Here is a 23,142-nt window from a genome sequence, read left to right as displayed (position 1 = left end):
CTCTAATCTCCTAAAGTGTTGCAGAAAGATACTTTAAGCCTACTTGAAGTAATTCTATATTACCAAGCTCTAACCCCAGTCAGCTTCTGCTGCAGGAAGAGCTTGGTTGGCCCGGTATAATGCCTAGTGGAATCAGTGTTATTTCTTCAAAGTCCCCTCACCCATTCAATCTTGCATTACACAGGGCCAGCTCTGCCCTTCCTGCTGGAGAAACCGGCAACTGTTGACTCTTCATTATGAATAGTGAAGTGAGGGACTCGAACCTGAAACGCTTCCTTTAGTGAGTAATCCCCCTTGGAGAGTGGTGCAAAAATGGCATGACTTGGTAGCGTGGCCGAGCGGTCTAAAGCGCTGGATTAAGGCTCCAGTCTCTTTGGAGGCGTGGGTTCAAATTCCACCGCTGCCATGCTTTTTCCCTCTGTTTGTCATTTGTTCATGAAATGCACTCAGCAACACAAGGTTCCTTCCCGCAAACTAACCATATGCCCCTGAAGGCCACACGTGGAAAAGCAACACAAGGATTCATTTAGTCATATAAACAACGGTAAGAAAGACACAAAAGACCTCCAAAAACATAAAAAGGTTAATTGACGGTTTCAAATGACTTACGCCGTTTGACTGCCAAAGGATTCAAACTCAGAACCCCCGGCACCTAATGCTTAGATATTAAACCTTTGAGCTATCGGCAGCACCTGTTGTCAGGTAGGGCAAATTGCGGGAGCTAAGGGCCTGCATGGTCAAATTAAACAACTTTGGCAAATCAAGCATTTGATAGCAAAAGCCATCCTTTTCAGTGTGGTGTTTTTAATCTTGTTCACACTTTGGCACCATCTGGGCTCTGCTTGTGTGACTGTGGGAGATATCAGAAGCACAGCACCCAGCTTGGGTAGCATGGCCAAGCGGTCTAAGGCGCTGGATTTAGGCTCCAGTCTCATTTGAGGCGTGGGTTCAAATCCCCTAGTGTTTAATTGGAATTCTGTTGTCCTGGGAAACAAGACCCTTAGCATGTCTCTAATCTTCTAAAGTGTTGCAGAAAGATACTTTAAGCCTACTTGAAGTAATTCTATATTACCAAGCTCTAACCCCAGTCAGCTTCTGCTGCAGGAAGAGCTTGGTTGGCCCAGTATAATGCCTAGTGGAATCAGTGTTATTTCTTCAAAGTCCCCTCACCCATTCAATCTTGCATTACACAGAGCCAGCTCTGCCCTTCCTGCTGGAGAAACCGGCAACTGTTGACCCTTCATCAGGCCTGGACTGGCCCAGGGCCGGATTGACGTAGGGGCTGATGGAGTTGCAGCTCCACCGCTGGACTGGTGTGTGTGTTTTGGTGTCGGTGAGGCAGAGTCTGTCCTGGTGTGTATTTAGTCATCTGTTTTCTGGCCCTTTACTCTCTGTAGGGATAAATTGAACTATTAAATTTTTACTTATCTAGAAATAAAACACCCTCCAGAATTTGTAGTCACTTCAGAGGACAAAACTTTCTAGGCCCAGAAATCAGTGAGAGCATAAGTAAAGGTATTGTGTTATTTACTCTATTTCAACCTGCGTATCTTATTAAAAACGATTAGTGGCACTAAACTATGGCTTCAGGGGTCCCGTGTATGATGACTTTTTTCAGTCACATTGCTCCGCCTAGAGGATTGGCTGAGCGCCGCAGTTCAGTTGGGGTGGTCTGAGGCAGTAGCATACCTAGCGGAGGGCGGGAGGGGGGCAGTCCGCACCGGGTGCCGTTCATCAGGGGGGTGCCAACTTGCCGGCACCCGGCACCCCTCCAGAGACGGACAGTAATGTCCGCCGCTGGAGGAGAAGGCTCGCAAGGGAGCGGTATCGGAGGTCTTTAACAGACCTCCGGCTCCCTTGAGTGATTTTAAGCCGGTTCCCTTGAACCGGCTTAAAATCACTCAAGGGAGCCGGAGGTCTGTTAAAGACCTCCGATACCGCTCCCTCGCATTCCGCGCGGCAACTGCTGCTGTGCGCCGGGGTTTGTTGTCAGATCCCGGCGCACAACACTGAAGCCGCACCCACCGCCATCCGTGCCCTCTGAACCGGAAGAAGACAGAAGAAGAGGAGCGAAGAGGAAGAAAAGGAGCTGACTGCTGTAAGAAGAAAAGAGGAAAGGTAGGAAATCATTCAGTTAGAGTGACAGTGAGAGTGGATTGGTATGTGTGGAATCTGTGGATTGGTATGTGTGGATTGGTAAATGTGGATTGGTATGTGTGGAATCTGTGGATTGGTAAGTGTGGATTGGTATGTGTGAAATCTGTGGATTGGTATGCGTGGAATCTGTGGATTGGTAAATGTGGATTGGTATGTGTGGAATCTGTGCATTGGTAAATGTGGATTGGTAAGTGTGGATTGGTATGCGTGGAATCTGTGGATTGGTAAATGTGGATTGGTATGTGTGGATTGGTATTTGTGGAATCTGTGGATTGGTATGTGTGGAATCTGTGGATTGGTATGTGTGGATTGGTATGTGTGGAATCTGTGGATTGGTAAGTGTGGATTGGTAAATGTGGATTGGTAAGTGTGGATTGGTAAATGTGTGAGAGTGATGGGTGTTATGCTGTACCATTTCCATTGTCTTTTTCATTTTATAATTATGCTCTAAAGTACATCATAACTCCCATCACTCTATACTGTTCCATACAGTGGCAGAGCTGGGAGACAGAGGCCTTGCACCCCCACCGCAGGATTCCTGAAAGGTAAGTGAACTTCAAAGGGTGGAGAGGGTAGATAGTTAGGAGGGGGTAGGTAGGGAGAAGGGAGTGAGACGGGGGGATAGGGGGTAGATAGGGAGAAGGGAGTGAGAAGGGGTAGATAGGGCAGAAGGGGGTGAGAATGGGTAGAAAGGAGGGTAGCAAGAATATTGAAATAAAGAGTCAGAATGAGAGAGCGAAAATGAATTGATTAATGTGTGGATGAATTGTGTGAATGAGTGAGAGAATTAATGAATTTGTGAGAATGCATCAATGAATATGCGTAAATAATTTGTGTGAAAGAATAAATGATTGTGTGAATGAATTGTGTGAATGAAAGTGAATTAGTGACTGTAAAAGTGTTTGTGTTAATCATAGGTGTATAGTTGATTTGTCAAAAAGGCAAAGATGGTATAAGCAGGGTGTTTATGGGACAAAAATGGCACAGGCAGGGTGTTTATGGGACAAAGATGGCACAGGTAGCGTGTTTATGGGACAAAGATGGCGTACACTCGGCTGTTTGGGAACAATGCTGACTCATGCTGGGCTGTTTGGGGGCAAAGATGGCACGTCCTATGTGTGTGTAATTTGGGTGCTGGTCAGGTTCTATGTGGGCAATGTGGACGCTGTTTTTTTTGGAGGGTTATTAAAGAAAGCACTATTATATGTTCAGTAAATGTTATTTAAACGTATTTATTTTATTTATAAGTTATTAATTTATTTTTTCAGATTTCTTGTTGTTTACAGTTGACATACAGTTTACAAATTGGTGCAATAAATATTCTTGCCAACATAATTTTGTAGATGTCTTTACATTTGGGGGGGGGTGCCACTTACAGGATCCGCCCCGGGGGCCAAATACTCTAGGTACGCCCCTGGTCTGTGGTCTGAGTTTCTTCCCTGCTGTGCTGTGAGTCTGTGACTGACAGACTCACTCGTCATGAGGGTGATCTGACCAGCCAAGGCCCAAGGTGTGCCACACTGCTACTTGTTTTTTTTTTTTGTACCAACTAAATGGTCAAAGATTAGTTACTGTTTTGAATCTTTCATTAAAGATACAGCGCTTTATAAATTACATGAAGTTATGATTCATTTATTATTTATATGTAATGCTAATTGATCAGAATTTGGTTTAACAAAAAATAAATAAACACATAAAAATGGGCTGCTCAGTCTTAAATGCTCAGGACTATTTTTTGTCCCAGTCCGGGCCTGCCCTTCATGATGAATAGTGAAGTGAGGGAGTTGAACCTACAACTCTTCCTTTAGTGATTAAACCCCCTTGGGGAGTGACACAGCAATGCACTCAGTGACACAATGTTTCTTCCCACAAACTAACCATATGCTCCTGAAGGTTACACATAAAAAAAAGAAACACAAGGATTGATTTAGTCATATAAACAACAGCAAGAAAGATACACAAGACCTCCAAAAACATAAAATTTTAATTGATGTTTTCAAATGACTTACAGCATGCTACTGCCCAGGGATTCAAACTCAAAGTTCTTGGCATCTAATGCTTAGAGATGAAACCTTCGAGCTACGGGGCTGTTTCCTTAATCCCGCTCCTGCTGAATTTCTGTCCATTACCACCTGCTCCTGCAACATGTGTGTTCCACTCCCGCCCTTGCAACATGTATGTTCCACTCCCGCCCCTGATATGCCTTATATCCCGCTATATGCCACTGTGGCAACTGATATGCCTTATATATGCCTTATAAGCCTTTCAAGTAGGCTATTTTAAGTAGGAGTTAAAAAGAAACAAGAGTTCCCTTGGAGGAGTACAACTGGTGGAAAAAGCTTTATTTGATTGCATTCAGTTACTCAGTCATCTGTTTTGGGTGCTTTATTTTTGGTGTTTTTTTTTTCTTCTGTGTGCTGCAGCTCAGTTAATTGAGGGGAGTGGTTACCTAGTTTCACCTGTGTGGGGTTATCTATATAAAGCCCCAAGTAACTCACAGAGCTTGCTCGCTTGAGTTGCTTCTGCATTGAGATAGTCTCTTTTTCAAGTAGGCTATTTTAAGTAGGAGTTAAAAAGAAACAGGAGTTGGAAAGAGAAACAGGGGTTCCACAAGGTACTGTATTTATACTGCTTTATATTTTTATTTTTAACTGTTTATTTTGACGGGTGTTCTTGTTTAACTGTTATTTTGTAGGTTCTCATTTATTTTATTTTTTTCTTATACTTGATTATGAGTATGGTTATGGGAGGTAGCAAGATTGATGATCTGACTCAATGCACATCTTGTTTCATGTATGCATTCCTGGATGAATCCGTCCAGGGTCCATACCTCTGTGGCAGGTATGAGCAAGTGGCTTCTCTGGAAGCTCATATTAGAGATCCGGAGAAGCAAATTGCAACTTTGAGAGAGATAGACAATCTTGAAAGGAGTCTGCTGCTCACTGAGCAGAGTTTAGTGGGTGCAGGTAGTGAAGAGGGAGGAGATAAGTCAGCTGGGGAACAGGCATGTAGCTGGGTCACAGTTACACGTGGTGGTAGAGCGGGAGGAAAGAGGAAAGGTTTAGCTAGTCCTGACCTTGTGCAGCCTAACAGATTTGCCCGCTTGAGTGAAGATGTTGGGTGCATCAGCTCAGGAGTAGCTATACTGGAGGAAGCTGTTCCTTCTAACAGCCGAGGGAACAGCCCCTCTAGTATGAGTGGGGTTGAGAGCGTAGGAAAGGCTAGACAGGTTGTGGTGGTAGGGGACTCTATTATTAAGAGAGTAGATAGGGTAATCTGCCGGACAGTTTGCTGTCTCCCGGGTGCTCGGGTCCGGCATGTTGCTGACAGAGTGGATGGATTATTGGGAAGGGCTGGGGAAGACCCAGCTGTCATGGTCCATATTGGTACCAATGACAAAGTCAGTGGAAAATGGAAGGTCCTAAAGAATGATTTCAGGGAATAAGGAGATAAACTGAAGAAAAGGACCTCCAAGGTAGTATTTTCAGAAATATTACCTGTGCCACGCAGTAGAAAGGGAGCGGGAGATCAGGGAGGTAAATGCGTGGCTAAAGTCATGGTGTAGGAAGGAGGGTTTTGGCTTTCTAGAGCACTGGGCTGATTTTGCGCTTGGGTACAATCTTTATAGCGGTGATGGATTGCACCTAAACGGAAGAGGGTCTGTTGTGCTAGGGGAGAGGATGGCTAGAAGGCTGGAGGAGTTTTTAAACTAGTGGTAGGGGGGGAGGGACACAGAGATCTTGAAAATGGAGATAGTGCAGAAAGGAGTGGGGCCTCAGATCAGAACAAGGGGGTGGAGATGGGGGGAGGGGCAAGATCAGAACAGAGGAGGTATGTATTAATAAAAATTCTCATAACATTCAAGAGACTCAGGGTAATATTAAATGTATGCTTGCTAATGCAAGGAGCCTAAATAACAAAATGGGAGAACTAGAGGCAATAGCATACACTAAGCAATATGATATAATAGGCATAACAGAAATATGGTGGGATGAGACCCATGACTGGGCAGTTAACTTAAAAGGTTATACATTATATAGGAAGGACAGAAAAAGCAGGAAGGGAGGAGGAGTATGCTTGTATGTTAGCAACGAGCTAAAGTCAAACATTAAGCATCTTGAAGGCGACAAGGGATTTGTGGAAGCTTTATGGGTAGATATCAACTTGGGGCAAAAAAAAAGAAAAGAACTACTGGTTGGGATATGTTATAAACCACCTAATGTTAATAATGATGAGGAAGAGGAGCTGTTAGAACAAATTGAGAAAGCTGCACATCTGGGTAACACGATAAATTGGGATAGAGGGACTAGTAGCTCTGCAAGGGGATTCAGGTTTTTGAACCTGTTAAATGACACCTTCATGTCACAACTGGTACAAGCACCAACTAGAAAGGATACTTGTTTGGATCTGGTGATAACAAACAATGTTGTTCTTGTGTCTAACATTCAAGTGGGGGAGCATTTGGGTAATAGTGATCACAATATGGTCTCTTTTAAAATAAACTCAAAAAAGAAATTGCCCATGGGGAATACTAAAACGTATAATTTTAAGAAGGTCAATTTCAATAAGATAAGGGCAGCTTTGCAACTTATTGACTGGCAAAAACTCTTCAGGGATAAAAATACTGAGGAAAAATTTAGTATTTTCAAACAAATATTAACAGGGTACACTTCTCAGTATGTACCACTAGGAAACAAATATAAAAGAAACAAATTGAAACCGATGTGGCTTAGTGGGGTCAGGAAATAAGTGAACCTCTGTTTCTAATCTTTCGGGATTCTTTTCTTTCAGGAATTGTACCAGAGGATTGGAGGAAGGCAGATGTGGTTCCTATTTTCAAAAAGGGTTCCAACTCTGTGCCCGGGAAATTATAGACCTGTGAGCTTAACTTCTGTTGCTGGGAAAGTATTTGAAGGGGTGTTTATGGATAATATTCAAGAATTCCTTGGGAAGAATAGTATTATTAGCATAAATCAGCATGGTTTTATGAAACATAGGTCCTGTCAAACTAATTTAATTGCATTCTACGAATAAGTAAGTAGAAGTGTCGATCAGGGTGTTGCAGTGGATGTAATCTACTTGGATTTTGCCAAGGCGTTTGACACGGTTCCACACAATAGGTTAGTATTCAAACTGAAAGAAATTGGCCTAGATGCAAATTCTTGTTCTTGGGGAGAACATTGGCTTAGAGATAGAGAACAGAGAGTTGTTATAAATGGTACATTTTCAAGCTGGTCAAAAGTGGTAAGTGGTGTCCCTCAGGGTTCTGTTCTGGGACCAATTTTATTTAACATATTTATAAATGACCTGGCAGTAGGCATTGAAAGTCATGTTTCTGTGTTTGCAGATGACACTAAACTAGGTAAAGTTATACAGGGCGAGCAGGATATTACTGTGCTGCAGAGGGATCTAGATATACTGGGGGACTGGGCACACAAATGACAGATGAAATTCAATGTAGACAAATGTAAAGTTATGCACTTCGGGGTAGTGAATGCACAAGCAACCTACACCCTAAACGGTAGTGAATTAGGGATAACGACAAATGAGAAGGATTTGGGAATTGTTATAGACAACAAACTAGGCAACAATGTGCAATGTCAGTCTGCGGTTGCTAAGGCCAGTAAGGTATTGTCGTGTATAAAAAGGGGCATCAAGTCGCGGAATAAAGATATAATTTTGCCTCTGTATAAATCAATGGTAAGGCCGCACCTTGAATAAGCTGTGCAATTTTGGGCACCTTTTCTAAAGAAGGATATCATAGCACTAGAAAGGGTGCAGAGGCGGGCTACAAAATTAATAAAAGGAATGGAGCACTATAGTTATGAACAAAGGTTAACTAATTTAAATCTGTTTAGTTTAGAAAAACGTTGCCTCAGAGGGGATATGATAACATTATATAAATATATTCGGGGCCAATACAAACCATTGTGTGGAAATCTGTTCATAAACAGGACTATGCATAGGACACATGGTCATGCGTTTAGACTGGAAGAAAGGAGATTTAGACTAAAGCAGAGGAAAGGGTTTTTTACAGTAAGGACAATAAGGATGTGGAATTCTTTGCCTGCAGAGGTAGTTTTATCAGAGTCTGTACAGACGGTTAAACTGCAACTGGATGGATACCTGGAAAAACATAATATTCGGGGATATAATCTTTAAGTATGGGGAAACAGCTTATTGATCCAAGGAGGAATCTGACTGCCGTTTTGGGGTCAAGAAGGAATTTTTTTCCCTGCAAAATTGGAAAGAGCGAAACCGGGGTTTTTTGACTTCTTTTGGATCAACAGCAACAAATTAACAGATATAGGAAAGGCTGAACTTGATGGACGCATGTCTTTTTTCAGCCTATATAACTATGTAACTATGTACCCTGATATGTAACGTCACTCTGCCCCCCAGATATGCCTTTTACCCCCTGATACGCCCCAACTTTTGGCCCATGCCCCAGACCCCCTGGTGTCTAGTTGGGGCAGCCGGTAAATGTCTGCGTGACGCATGTAGTCAAACCTCTGGTGTTGGCCGGCACTTTTGCTGGAACTTCTATCACTGAGCACTGGGAGTTCATGTCACGCCGGTGCTCCGTCATGGAAGCCGGTGGAAGTGAAGTGCAGTAGTACCACAACTTAATTTTTTTGGGGGCGCTGTCACTAATTACCTTTGTTATTTCACATTACTTCTGGGGAAACTGTGGAGTTTTACCCTTAGTGATTAACCTTATTGCGTTTATTCAGCGCTTCACCAAAAGTCACTTATTTGTACTCATTCACAGATACCCATTCATTCCCTCATTCACAGATACTAATCATTCACAGACACTCATTAATTCCCTCAATCACGTTCTTACACCCTCCCTGACCCCCTTACCTGAACTGCAGATCTCCGTGCCGCTCGCACGCTTCCGCAGGGGCCGCTGCTTCCCTCTGCGTTGCTCACACTCTGTATGCCTAATGTATGACTTTTTGTTTTATGAGATGTGAAGCAATAAAAATGTCAATACGATCAGCCAAATGAAGTTGAAGTGACTCTTACAATTTCTAGTAAAGGAAACGCCTACATGAAACATTTTGGCAAGATATGAAAGTCCACTGTTCCGCCTGCTATGATAAATTTGCCACTGTTCAATATATGCAGTATTAGAAATATAATTCTTAGTACTGTACCCTTCCCAAAAATAATTTAATAAAGAAACTAAATTTTGCGGATAATTTTTGCTGAACGAATTTGTCATGGGACATAGAATCAGGTATAGCATTGAAAAAACGCCCACGGTAAGTCCAGCACTTCCTGTAAGATCAATGCTTTGTAACCCCTGCCTCCCTTTAAGATCTGTTGTGGTGACATAAGTTTAAACACCACATCTGTTATGTTACATCAGATTCTCTGAAGAAGCTCCTGAACATTACCTATTTATATCCCTCCATCCTTATTAAAAGTGTAGACATTACATGTAACACATTCCCTTTAGTTCATATTTTAATTTATTGCATAACATTATACAAGCATAAAATGTGGCCTTAAGCCCAATAAGCCCAGTAACTTTTAATTGATTGATTATGTACAAATAATTAAGATCTTTGTATTATTTACATTTATACAGAATGTATAACATTATAGAAACTTTCCTCAGAAATATCTGAAGTACAAAAAATATTTCAATGTAAACAGATTTGCAGTTCCATAACCTTGTGACTGAATAGAACATGTGCTCTATGAATCAAATTGCGATGGTAATTCATTATCGGTTAGACGAACATTAAGCAAAATGCAAAAGTACAAAAAGGTGGAAAAAATGCCCAAGCTGTCCAATTGCATACTTCTGTCTATTGGTATATAAAATAGAAGAGGTCTTTCAGTATCCACATGCTTGTTGGGTATCAATAAATAGAGCAATGTCCTTTGCAACACAGTTTCACAAAAGATCAGTTGCTGATAGCTGAATGATGTGCTGCAGTGTTATATTTTGTTTCCATGCAAAAGATCTTGGAAAGCCATCGTTGAAGGCTATTTCATCTGCAAATAAAATCATTGAGATTAGATTCTTTTTTTTTTTATGATACATAAAATAAGTGTTCTGGAGCCAATCACTTCCTTTTTAAATAATGCAATAATAAGGTACGAAGCAAATACGGATTTACAAACACACACACACATATATATATATAAGAGAGAGAGAAATGTAGTGAAAGGAAAGAAAAACGGAAATACCAAGAAAGTGACAGAAGACAATAAAGAAGTGAAGTTATGGAGTCACAGGTAAGAAAGAAAATATTTAATTAGTTTAGGGGGCATAATGCATAGGAACTGGTATAAAACAGTGGCTGAAGTTCAAAATGAAAAGACTATTTAACACACACGTGTATATATATATATATATATATATATATATATATATATATACACACACACACACAATGGTAACTAGCCAATCACATGGCAGCAACTCAATGCATTTAGGCATGCTAATGTGGTCAAGACAACTTGCTGAAGTTCAAACCGAGCATCAGAATGAGGAAGAAATGGGATTTCAGTGACTTTGAACGTGGCATGGTTGTTGGTGCCAGATGGGCTGGTCTGAGTATTTCAGAAACTGTTGATCTACTGGGATTTCCACACACAACCATCTCTAGGGTTTACAGAGAATGGTCAGGAAAAAGAGAAAATATCCAGTGAGCGGCAGTTGTGTGGATGAAAATGCCTTGTTGATATCAGAGATCAGACTGGTTCGAGATGACAGAACAGTAACTCAAATAACCACTCATTATAACCAAGGTATGCAGAATACCATCTCTGAACAAACAACACATCGAACCTTGAAGCAGGTGCGCTACAGTAGCAGAAGATCATACCAGGTGCCACTTCTGTCAGCTAAGAACAGGAAACTGAGGCTATGATTCTCACCAAAATTGGATGATGGAAGACTGGAAGTACGTTGCCTGGTTTGAGGAGTATCGATTCCAGCTGCGACATTCAGATGGCAGGGTCAGACTTTGGTCTAAACAACATGAAAGCACGGATCCATGTTGCCTTGTATCAACGGTTCAGGCTGGTGGTGGTGGTATAATGTTGTTGGGGACATTTTCTTGGCACAATTTGGTCCCCTTGGTACCAATTGAGTATCGTTTAAATGTGACAACCACAGTGTACCCATTTTCTGATACTTTCAGCAGGATAATGCACCATGTCACAAAGCTCACATCATCTCAAACTGGTTTCTTGAACATGACAATGACTTCACTGTATTCCAATGGCCTCCACAGTCACCAGATCTCAATCCAGTACAGTACCTTTGAGATATGGTGATTCACATCATGGATGTGCTGCTGACAAATCTGCAGCAACTGCGTGATGCCATCATGTCCATATGTACCAAAATCTCTGAGGAAGGTTTCCAGCACCTTGTAGAAAGTATGCCATGAAGAATGAAGGCAGTTCTGAAGGCAAAAGGGCATCCAACCTGGTTGGCAAGGTGTACCTAATAAAGTGGCCAGTGAGTGTATATATGTGTATGTCCCTTGTGTTCATAATAAGTGTGAATTTGTCATGGGGGTTCCTATGCATAAGTAATAGTTCTAGTTCATCACAACAAAGATTCTCTATTGATTACACTATATACATGCACTCAACAGGGTTGGACTGACACATGGGGGAAACTGCCCCCTGGGCAGCTCCAAAAGTCTTCAAAAAGGGAGATAGGAATAAGGCGGGGTCACGTAACACAATGCTACATGACACTGCAGTATAAGAGAGGTTGCTTGCTAAAGAGAGGACTCTGGCTAAAGCAGGGATAAGGAATTGAGGGTGGTCATAAGAGAGTGAGAGAATAAAGGAGTTAGTAAGTGAATGTGCATGTATTTATGTATGTTAGAGTGGGTGCGTTTGTTTAAGTGTGTGTTAGTATGCGTTTGTATGTGTGTGTGTGTGCTAGTACAAGTGTGTATATGTAAGTGTGTGTGAGAGGGAATCCTTTTTAGCATGAGCGTATATGTGTAAGCGTGAGTGCTAGCACAAGTGTGTATATGTGTCACGGCTAGAGGACCAGCAATGCAGGAACTTGGTAACATCCACCGGTTACAGGAGCCGAGCAGGATACAGGTAGCAAAAGGCAAAAGAGTAGTCGTTACACGGAGCCGAAGTCAGGAGTAGGCGAAAACAAGCCGGGTCAAACGCAGGAGATAAACAGGAACGTCAAAAACAAGCCAAGGTCAAAAGCCAAAATCACGAAGTAAGGAATTTAATAAGCACAGCCAATTGTATTTCCCGCTCCGCATGAAACGGAGGCTTGGAACGAATAAGTGTAGTGTCTATAAGAGGCCACACAGTGGCGCGTGCGTGTGTACAGAGCCAGAGTCCATGCAGTCTGTGTTCAGGAAACTTGCCAGCGGCTACAGGTGTCGAGGGGCTTCAGTAGAACGGCGGTTCGGGCGGACAGAAGGTAAGTACCCCGTAGTTACAATATGTTAGAAAAAGTATGTGTTATCCTGAGTGTCTCTGTGTAAGTTTGTGTGAATGTATATATGTGTGTGTGTTAGAGTGAGTGGGTGATAGCATATGTGAATAGATGTTTTAGAGCGTGTCTTAGTATGACACCGAGTATGTGTGTGTTAGTGTAAATGTACAGTTAGGTTCAGAAATATTTGAACTGTAGCCTTCTGGCTGAAACAGGTAAGGATCCTGGATGCAAAATTGAACAGGACGTCCTCTAGCAAATGAGTCCAATAAGATACGAAACAATTCAATAGGAGAACCAGACCGGTAGTAGTATGCTGAGATAATGGTACCCAAAATGCAGTACCACAGGTAACTCAGAACCTGTTTGGAATATACACTGTACAGTTCACGGTAATCCAAGGGTTAAGCAAATCCTAGTCAGAGTCAAGACCAAAGGTCAGAGGCAGACAGCAAACAGAGAAATCCAGTATAAAGGCACGAATACCATATGGAGAGTGTTCTTCACTTGTTGTGTAGGGGGTTTTCTTTACCATGGAAAGGATCCTACAATCATACACCACTATTGTCTTATTTGGACATCCAGGCCTTTTGTGTTGCAGAGCTCACCAGTGCGTTTCTTTTTTCTCAAAATGTACCAAACTGTTGATTTGGCCACTCCCAATGTTCCTGCTATCTCTCTAATGGATTGTTTTCCCTTATTGTCAGCCTAAGGATGGCCTATTTCACTTGCATTAAGAGCTCCTTTGAAGGCATGTTGTGGGTTTACAGCAACAGCTTCCAAATGCAAACGCCAGACCTCTAATCAACTCCAGACCTTTTACCTGCTTAATCTGATAAAGAAAAAAACAAAGGAATAGCCCACACCAGTACATGAAACAGCTTTTGAAATAATTGTCCAATTAGGTTTGGTCCCTTGAAAAATAGAGGGCTACATATTAAAGAGCGGTAATTCCTAAACCCTTCCTAGAAGTTGGGATGTGAATACCCTCATATTAAAGATGAGAGACTGCAATTTGAGCCCATATTCATTATTTAACGTTACCTTTTATTTATTTATTTATTTATTTATTTTGGTAAACAGCTGAAATAAATATAAAGAATGGAACAACAGACCTAAAGCCCACATCTGCTCTGCATCCGCAACACTCTTGGCAAAAAATGTGGAATGCAAACCGCACCACTGTATCCTTCATGATTAAACCAATATAAAAAAAGGGGGAAAGTTGTCCCAACGCAAAGCTTCCAAACAAATGAGTAAAAGCCAGACCCAAATAAATGAAAAATATGAAAATCTTCTTTATTATTACATATGAAGAGATGAAAACCTAATAAGTGGATGGAGGCAAATAATGATGATGCCATCCATCCTGGTATATCATCTGACCAGTGGGATCCCTTACCACAGCATAACCTACAGGTCTGTTAGCAGGCATACAGTATAGGCTGGTAATATAAAGATAAATCCCCATGGTGGGCTGAATAGTGAAATCTAAGATATCTTGATTTGTATTTAAGGTGATTAATATATCCTAAACTGCAAATTGACATTAATTCATATTATTTTAGTGGTGCAGTATAATGACACAGTGTGTAGCATCAAGGTGGAGGGCATTTTCAAAAGTAAAATAATTTCCACAGTATACTAGTAATAGCTAGTCTTGGATACAATATAATTCTGTACAATATCTCTGCTTCAATACCTTTTTCCAGATTATTCAGATTTATGGCCACTCATTATTTTGACATTTTTCGTTCTTTTTCCTTTCCTTTTTTTCTTTTTGTACTCGCTCCAATTCTGCTTCATACATCATTTCTTGTATGAGGTACTTTTCCCTCCGCATTCGATCTCTTAGGTCTTTTGGGAGGTCTGGTATTAAGTAGGAGATCAAATTCTTTATGCAAAAAACAAGGTGCTAAAAAAACAAACACTTATCAGGGAAACCACACAATACAATAAAAATACAATACATTTTGCCATTAAACATCTACTCTAAAAGGTATCTCTCAGACTAAAGATATTTCTCAATTAAGTTATTTGACAAGGCTAGTATTAAGGAAGCAATAATACCAAACAATACTAGTAAGGAAATTTCGGTAGCTACAGATTTATTTGTCCATTTTTCCGTAAGTCCATATCATTTGCTTTTACAGACAACTTTGTAGGAGTAAATTTTAACAAAGTTCATGAGCACATTGTGACATCATCCCATATAACAGGTAAGTAAAAAGTTGTGTTGCTATTTGTTGTGGAAGTGGTTCATAAAACATACGTTTTTTTTTTAATACAGTAAAGACATTTAAGCAATCATAGGGTAGGCATAAGACCAAGCTAGATATAGGATAAGGCCAGGTACTAAGGAAAGTACTCAGAGGTTGGGCAAACTGGATGGACCTAATGGTTCTTATCTGCCGTCACTATGGTTCTATGTTTCTATGTCTTTAAAAAATCCTAGTTTCTTTAAAACAAAATCTGAGTCTGATGTGTTATTATGGTCCTGTAAATTTCACACCAGAATACTTGCATGCACTTTAAACAGGAAATGTTGTATAAAGGTTTATAATGGTTGAAATACCTCAAATACAATGATGAAAGCCAATCGTGCAGCAAGAACATGCCAGAACTGCAGAGTGTAGGCATATGGTTCAGGGGCATGAGGGTTGTCTCGGTAGTCTCGATACCTTCAAGTAATAACAATGCATTATAATAAATTAAATTGTTTGTAGCCAATTTTGCACCTAAAATTTGTATTTTTGTTAAAAAAAACGATATCAATTGATATTAAAATCAATTGAGTAATTTTGGCAGTCTGGCTACTCCTGGGAAGGTTCACCACTGTTCCAAGTTTTCATAATTTGTAGATAATGGCTCTAATTGTGGTTTGCTGGAGTTCTCGGGGCCTTAGAAATGGTGTTGTAACCTTTTCCAGATTGATATCAGGAACATGGACACTTGTATATATTGTAATTTATCTTTGAGAAAATTATGAAGTTTGTCTTTTGTGCACCAGCAGCACCTTTTTTTGCACACGGTGGTTGTGGTTATACCAATATTACTACCTATAGATTTTTTATTTCACCCAGAAAAAAAAATACACTCACCGGCAGTATTTTGGTCCAGGAAATTCCCTTCCAGGAACTGCAGACTCTGAGCGGTTTTCAAAATCAGTGACCAAGAAGACCGAAAGGCTAGCATTTATGTAGCCAACCATACATCTAAAAATAGACATCATATTAACATAAGTATATTTATGCATAATTAAACTAATATCACTTAAATCTATGCATTTAAAAATAAAATCACCTTTAAAAACAGAAGTTGCTTACCAGCAGTTACAGATTTCAGAAAATAATTATTTCAACTGCAAGCTTTTGGGAGCTTGGAAGAATTGATTCTTAAACTCCTAGATTATAAAATGATTATAAATCTAAAAGGCAGGTATTATAACAGCTATGACTCCCTCTCTCCCACGGAATCTATTAGGCTTAGTGAACAGCAAAGGCTAGCCTAGAATTGTATGGGAGTGGGAGGGGAAATGGTGCATGTCTCCCATGCCAAGGAAAAACAGCAGAGTGAAACTAGGCCCATGTAACATCACCCTCTTCTTCAACACTGGTCATACAAAAAAACATCTTCACACTTTTTTCCTTGTTTCATATTTATATAACATTTTGTACATATAATTCATATATCAAAATGTCCTCTTCTAGAAACAGGGATGATATCCATGAGAAACATTGCAAATAATATTGAAAATATCACGTAAGACACAGTTGAAAATTTCACATGCTACATTTAAGTGATCAGCAAATATTGTTAACTAAAAATACTAGCAATGTTAATGGTATTAAAACACATTCCAATAAACAGTATCCTGTTAGTTAAATAAAGATGTTATGTGAATACAAGAAACAGTGATTTCTGTTTTGGAAATTTTGGATTTTAATATATATTTCACCTTCCCAAAAACAGATTATGACAAAACATTACTGTACTTTTCTCCGGCTTGTCCTTGGCCTGCACATGGTCCGTATTTATAGGCATAAACAAGTCGAGGAATAAAGTCTGAAGTCACCGCAATGACAAATGCATTGGTGATAACTGAAAGGATTCCAATACCTTCTAGAATTCCATACCAGATACCTATTCAAAATAGAATCCATATGTAATTTAAGCCATAATGTATAGAATTATCTAGAACAATATTTTTTAGTTTTGGTGTGAAGAATGCATACTAACAGTAAGAGAACTTAGCAATTAATTGGGGAACCATATTTATGAGGTATAGTTTTCAATTAGTATGTTTTTAGGTACTAGGCAATATTAATTCACATATGCAGGCGATCAGGCCCACTACCATGGTACAGGCATCAGTGGAAAAAAACCAGATCTCACAAAGTGGAACAAATCACACTAAAACAGAGTACCGATATTCCTATTTTCCTATTCTGTATACAGCAAGAATCTTGATTTGTCACCAGGTATATACAGTACAGTAGTGTGAAAACAAACGTACACCCTCTTTGAACTCTATGGTTTTACAGGTTCCTTAGCAGGTCTAAAAAAACACATGACATATTACTCCATTTGATGATTTATTCAACAAAAATAAAGCCAAAATGGAGAAGACATGTGTTTGCAGTCATTTGTTTATACACAGCTCTCTTAAAGGTCTCACCTCAGCGTTTCAATCGTGTTGAGGTCTGGACTTTGACTGGGTCATTGCAACACCTTGATTCTTTTCTTTTTCAACCATTCTGCTGTAGATTTGCTGGTGTGATCATTGCCCTTTTGCAAGACTCAATGTTGGCCAAGCTTTAGCTGTCGGAGAGATGGCCTCACATGTGACTCTAGAATACTTTTGTATACAGAGGAGTTCATGGTCAACTCAATGACTGCAAGGTTTCCAGGTCCTGCGGCTGCAAAAGAACCCAAATCATCTTCCACCATCGTGCTTAACAGTTGGTATGAGGTGCTTGTGCTGGTATGCTGTGTTTGTTTTTGCCAAACGAAGCACTGTGCATTATGGCCATACATCTCCACTTTGGTCTCATCTGTCAAAAGGACATTGTTCTAGAAGTCTTGTGGTTTTTTCACATGCAACTTTGCAAACCTAAGCCATGCTGCTATGTTCTTTTTAGAGAGAAGAGGCTTTCTCCTGGCAACCATTCCTAACAAACTATACTGGTTCAGTCTTTTTCTAATTGTACTGTCACGAACATTAATATGCTGAGGCCTGTAGAGTCTGAGCATTCTCTGAGCATTGCGCGGCCTGTACATTCTTGGGAAGATTGGCAACTGTCTTGAAGGTTTTCCACTTTTAAATATTTTTTTCTCACTGTAGAATGATTACCAAAATTATTTGGAAATGGGCTGATAACCCTTCCCAGATTGAAAGGCAGCAAAAATTGCTTCTCTAATTGCTGATGTCTTTCCTCCATGGCATTGTGTCAGCACACACCTTAATGCCCCAGACGAGCAAACTGCTAAAGCTTTGTCTTTTATAAAGGTGGTCACACTTGCTGATTATCAATTAATCAAGGTCATTTGATTAGCAGCACCTGCCTGATACTTAGGATGTTAATTCCTATGGAAGCAGTAAGGGTGTACCTAGTTTTTCACACATAGCTTCTCCATTTTGGCTTTATTTTTGTTCAAAAAATCATGACAGGGTGTAATATGTCACATGTTGGTCTTCTGAGGTTGTATATACCTAATTTTTAGACCTTTCAAGGAACAGGTGATTATGTCCTGATATGTAAAACCATTGAATGAATAGTGACAGTTAGGTGCACTATAGTTCAGACAAATTAATATGCCGAGGGAAGTCTTACTGTCTTGTGTTACATATTTTCATGATAATTATTAGTATTGCTAATTAACCAAATTTTGGTAAATTCAGCGATTTGTACAAAGCGAGCGAGGCCAGATCCCCATGAGTCATACAAAAACAAATCCAAAAGCTCAGAATTTTCAAATTTACCTGAGCATACATTCACCAGCCAAACTTGTAAATATGCTTACATTATGTGAGCTTTCCATGATAACGATATAGCTTTGAAAGGTCCCTCACCTATGTCCTTGGCTCGTGACGCTAATGGACGCCTCCACTGAGTGATGAATTTGTAGGCATCAAGGCGGATTTCAATAATATTGTTGAGTAAGGCAAGGAGTGGGGCTAAGGGAAATGCAGCCACAAATATTGTTGTGAAACCAAACTGAAGAACTGTGTAAAAGGAAAAAAAAACAGATTAAAAAATATAACTTAATTTGTGTTTTACAAAATAAAATTCAGGTTGTCTTAATCAGCAATAGATCTATGAACTCCTAAAATTCATACTTACTTGTTCAGCAGAGACAGTCTTATGAATACTCCAGAATTTGCTTTTTAATCCTTACCTTAGATATAAGATCACGCATAAGAGGAAGTGGCACTCCTTTTTTTTACTATACAATGTGTGCTGTTGGTGTTGGAGGTGGTTACAATTCCCAGTGTTTAGTGAAATGCATGCTTCCATGGAACTGATACAGCTTAATTTACAGCCACTCTCACATGGTTCACAGATGCAGTGACTGAGGGTACAGAAGTGTGACATAATTATATGATACTGTCAGTCACTGAGGCTGGGAACCAAACAACTAGCAAAATAAAAGAAATCTGTGTCATCAGAGATAGCAATCGGATCCCCTAAACTACAAACAGGAAAGGTTAATGGCAGGCAAGGCCGGATTAGAAAGCTTAGGTCCCTGGAGCAATTACACAGAAGGCCCCACATTCTCTGGACTTTTTGCTTCTCTTTTTTTCAATCTTCTTTCCCCCTTTTCTTCTTTCTTTTAGCTTGCTTGTCTGATGTTTACATATTTGCATCCTCTTTCTAATTTCTATTCTGCCCCTCCAGGCCCAGTGCCCTACTACTGCTGTTGATACTTCTCTTTCAGCATGCTAACGCTGGGCCATAATAATTTTAATTAGTGTAACATTAGTAAAATTCAGCCCAAGGGGATGCATGTGCCTATCATCTGCTATTGCCTATCTGCCAAGGCCGAGGGCAGGTGAGTAGGGCCCTGTTTAAAAAACTTATAATCAAGAGGGAGTTAGAGTGTATTGCACAGTAGGTAAAAGTGCCACTGTTAGGGATCGACCAGCCACACTAGTATAAGTATTGCAGGAAAGGGCCTAGGAAAGGTGAGCTAAAGGAACATGGGAGGGCGTTAATGTGTAATGTTGTAAGCAGGGGGAGCACTGTGAAGGGTTTTGAAAGTAAGAGTCAGAAAATTAAAATGAAGCGGCCAGGCAGCCAGTGAAAAGACTGACAGAGGGGAGAAGTGTTAGCGAAGTGATGGGAGAGGAAGATAAGTCTGGCAGCAGCATTAAAGGTGGATTGTATAGGGTGAGACGGGTAAGAGAGAGACCAGCTAAGACAGAGTTACAATAATCGAGGCAGGTTATAATGAGGGCTTGACAAGAACCTTGGTGGCACCTTGTGTTAGGAAGGGATGGATGCAGGCAATGTTTTAAGAGAGAGACAGCAGTTTTTAGAGACAGACTGAATGTGACGGTGAACGAGAGTTCAGAGTCAAGTGTGACACCAAGGCAGCGAGCATGAGGGGATGGGGAGAAGATTGCACCATTAACATTAAGGGAAACTGATAAGGAAATGTTAGCATTGGAGGGAGGGAAGATGAGAAGTTTGGTTTTGAAGAGTTTTAGGAAATGTGCAGACATCCAGGTAGAGACAGATGCAGCCCAGTTAGTTACACAAGACAGGCAGAAAAATCAGGAGAGGAGAAGTAGGATCTGGGTGTCAGCATACAGGTGGTATTGAAAGTCAAAGGATGAGATTGGTTTGCCAAGTGAGGTAGTGTAAAGAGAGAACAGAAGGGGTCTTAGAACTGAGACTTAAGGTACTCTGACAGAGATGCTGACGGTGCGGTACAATGTGAACCAGGAGACAGCAGTGCCACACACACCAAGATCATGAAGAGTCTGATGTAGAAGAGGGTGATCCAGAGTGTCAAAAAGCAGCAGAAACATCCAGTACGATTAGCATACAGTAGTGTCCCTTGTATTTAGCAGTGCAAACACTCATTGTTGTACCTCTCCAGCCCTTTGTCAAACAGACTGCTTTCTGCTCCAACCAAATATTTCACATTTTGACTCATCAGCCAGAGCACTTGCTGCCATTTTTATGCACTCCAGTCCCTGTGTTTTCATGAAAAGTTGAGTTGCTTAGCCTTGTCTCCACTTCGAAGGTATGGCTTTTTGGCCACACATTTTCTAGGAAGACCGATTTTGACCAGACTTCTCCGTATATGGGTATACCAGGGCCCCAATGTTTTCTGCCAACGCTGAGCTGAAGGCACTGCTGGATAACTTCCGATTGCGAAGAGAAGTAAGCATGATGTCTCTTTCATCTGCTGCACTAACTTTCCTTGGCCAATCACTGCATCTACGGTCCTCAACATTGCCTGTTTCTTTGTGCTTCTTCAAAAGAGCGTGGACAGAACATCTGGAAGCCCCCATCTGCCTTGACATTTTTGCCTGGGAGAGACTTTGCTGCAGCCCACGTGGTCAAATCCAACAGACGAGCTACTGTTGCTGAAATTGCTGAAAAAAGTTAACAGTTAAGTTATTGCAGTTTGTTGCTTATGGGTCTGCGTAGCTGCAGATCAGCCAGGTTGCCCATGTTGATGCCTGTACACTGCCAAAAGCGCCTACAATGGGCAGGTGGGCATAAGAACTGGACCACGGAGCAATGGAAGAAAGTGGCATGGTCTGATGACCAGTGTTCCCTATTAGCTGTGCGCTTGTGCGCGCGCACACAGCTTTCAGAGGGAGCGCACACGAACAAAAATTTTGCGCACAACCAGTAGCGTACCGAAGGGGGGCTACTGGTTATGTGGACAGCACCCCTCCAGAGACGGACAGTAATGTCCGCCGCTAGAGGAGCAAGCTCGGTTGGGGAGATCAAGGATCTCCCTCTAACCGTCTTTAAAAAATCAAGGGAGCTGGAGGTCTGTTAATGCAGACCTCTGATCCTGCTCCCTTTCGATGTGCGCGGCAACTGATGCTGTGCGTCGGGATTTGTTGTCATATCCCGGCGCACAGCACTGAAGCCACGCCCACCGCCTCCACTGCAAAGAAAGGCGAGGACACAGAAGAGGGAAGAACGAAGAGGAGGAAAAGTGACAGGTAGGAAAACATTCTGCGAGAGTGAATTAGTAAGTGTGTGAGAGTGATGGGTGTTATGCTGTAGTTTAAACTGAATGTTTATGAATGAGTGTGTGTGTGATAGCATGGATGTGTAAGTGTGTGTGTGGGGGGGTGATAGCATGACATAGGGAGGCTGTAATCATATTCCTATCATGCTCAGGTTCCAGCATGTACTGGCTGCCTGAGCATGATAGGATTGCTGTTAGTAATTGTATATTTTTTTGTTCAATTTTGGTGTGTTAACCACACCTTTATTAAAAGTAAGCAACACACCAAAATTGGACAGAACAATTCGATAACAATATTAATATATATATATGATTGCTAACAGCAATCCCACTCCTATCATGCCCAAGCAACCAGTACATGCTAGAACCTGGGCATGATAGGAGTGTGATTGCTGTTAATTTTAAGGCAAGACAGGAGGCTTCCTATTTTGCATATCTTCCTTTAATCACACTGACAGCAGCAAAGAAAGAGTTAACATAACACTGGTAAAAACCAATAAAAAAACAAGGTATAACAGCATATAAACCCTAAGACACCCCTAATCTTCCTCTTTCTTTGCTGCTCACCGTAACTACAGGTAAGATCATTTGTTTATGATTCTTTCTGCTTGGTATTTATTGTCTAATTATATACATGGTATGTATATATATATATATATATATATCTATATATATATATATATGTATATATATATATAGATATATGTATACACACATATATTTATATAGTTTTGCTTGTTATGCATATTTTGGTGCTTATTTTCTTTTTATGTTATTTTATTGTTATACTTATATTCATTTATAATTCTTTGTATGTCTTTGGTGTAGGGGTCTTTGACCCGTTTTGGTTCTTGGGCCCTTGGTCCTTTCCTCCCAGTGTCTTTTCTGTTTTCCACTTTTCTGAGTGTGGTAGTTCTGTTACCTCAGCCACATGTGCTCTTTTTCCTGCAGCCATCTTGGTTTCTATATTTCATTAGTTTTTTACATACTGCAAGGTATACACTGAGAATTGTGTGTTACAGGTTTAATCCTGTCTTGATTGAGGCGGCTATCTTGGTTTCTATATTCCCTGTGGCCAGGGTGTCTGTTTATTGGGAGATGAGCCCTCCATATTGTAAAAAATTCACTGTTTCAGAGCAGCTTATTTATAAACTGTCATGGGCCAGCATGCATTGCATCCTTCATCAGTAATAATGGATGCCTATATCCAGGGTAAGCCCCTGTGTGTTGTGGGGGTCTTTTAGGGTGAGCCCCTATTATATATCATTCTCCCAGCCTCCTTTTGTGTACTATGTCTCAGGACAATACTCCCA

General features: G+C 40.7%; 1 protein-coding gene and 1 non-coding gene across 2 annotated transcripts in view; one reads left to right on the top strand and one right to left on the bottom strand.

Annotated features, from left to right (window-relative positions):
• Positions 1–324: 324 nt before the first annotated feature.
• On the top strand, positions 325–406 carry TRNAL-AAG (transfer RNA leucine (anticodon AAG)). Its single transcript has one exon. It is a non-coding gene; the product is annotated as a tRNA-Leu (tRNA).
• A 9,296-nt stretch (positions 407–9,702) lies between these two features.
• ANO4 (anoctamin 4) overlaps positions 9,703–23,142 on the bottom strand; it is an 88,184-nt gene continuing 74,744 nt past the window's right edge. Inside the window, exons 22-27 of the mRNA XM_053462082.1 lie at positions 18,681–18,833; positions 16,603–16,750; positions 15,709–15,822; positions 15,183–15,288; positions 14,310–14,522; positions 9,703–10,170 (exon numbers count right to left, since the gene is read on the bottom strand). Of these exons, the coding sequence (XP_053318057.1) occupies positions 14,331–14,522; positions 15,183–15,288; positions 15,709–15,822; positions 16,603–16,750; positions 18,681–18,833 (713 nt within the window). The 3' untranslated portion in view covers positions 9,703–10,170; positions 14,310–14,330. The remainder of the gene's footprint in view (positions 10,171–14,309; positions 14,523–15,182; positions 15,289–15,708; positions 15,823–16,602; positions 16,751–18,680; positions 18,834–23,142) is intronic.

Source organism: Spea bombifrons, chromosome 4 (genome assembly GCF_027358695.1).
Source record: "Spea bombifrons isolate aSpeBom1 chromosome 4, aSpeBom1.2.pri, whole genome shotgun sequence".
Taxonomy (NCBI): Eukaryota; Metazoa; Chordata; class Amphibia; order Anura; family Pelobatidae; genus Spea; species Spea bombifrons.
The sequence above is the reverse complement of the archived record's forward strand: the minus strand, read 5'-3'. Positions and strand labels throughout refer to the sequence as shown.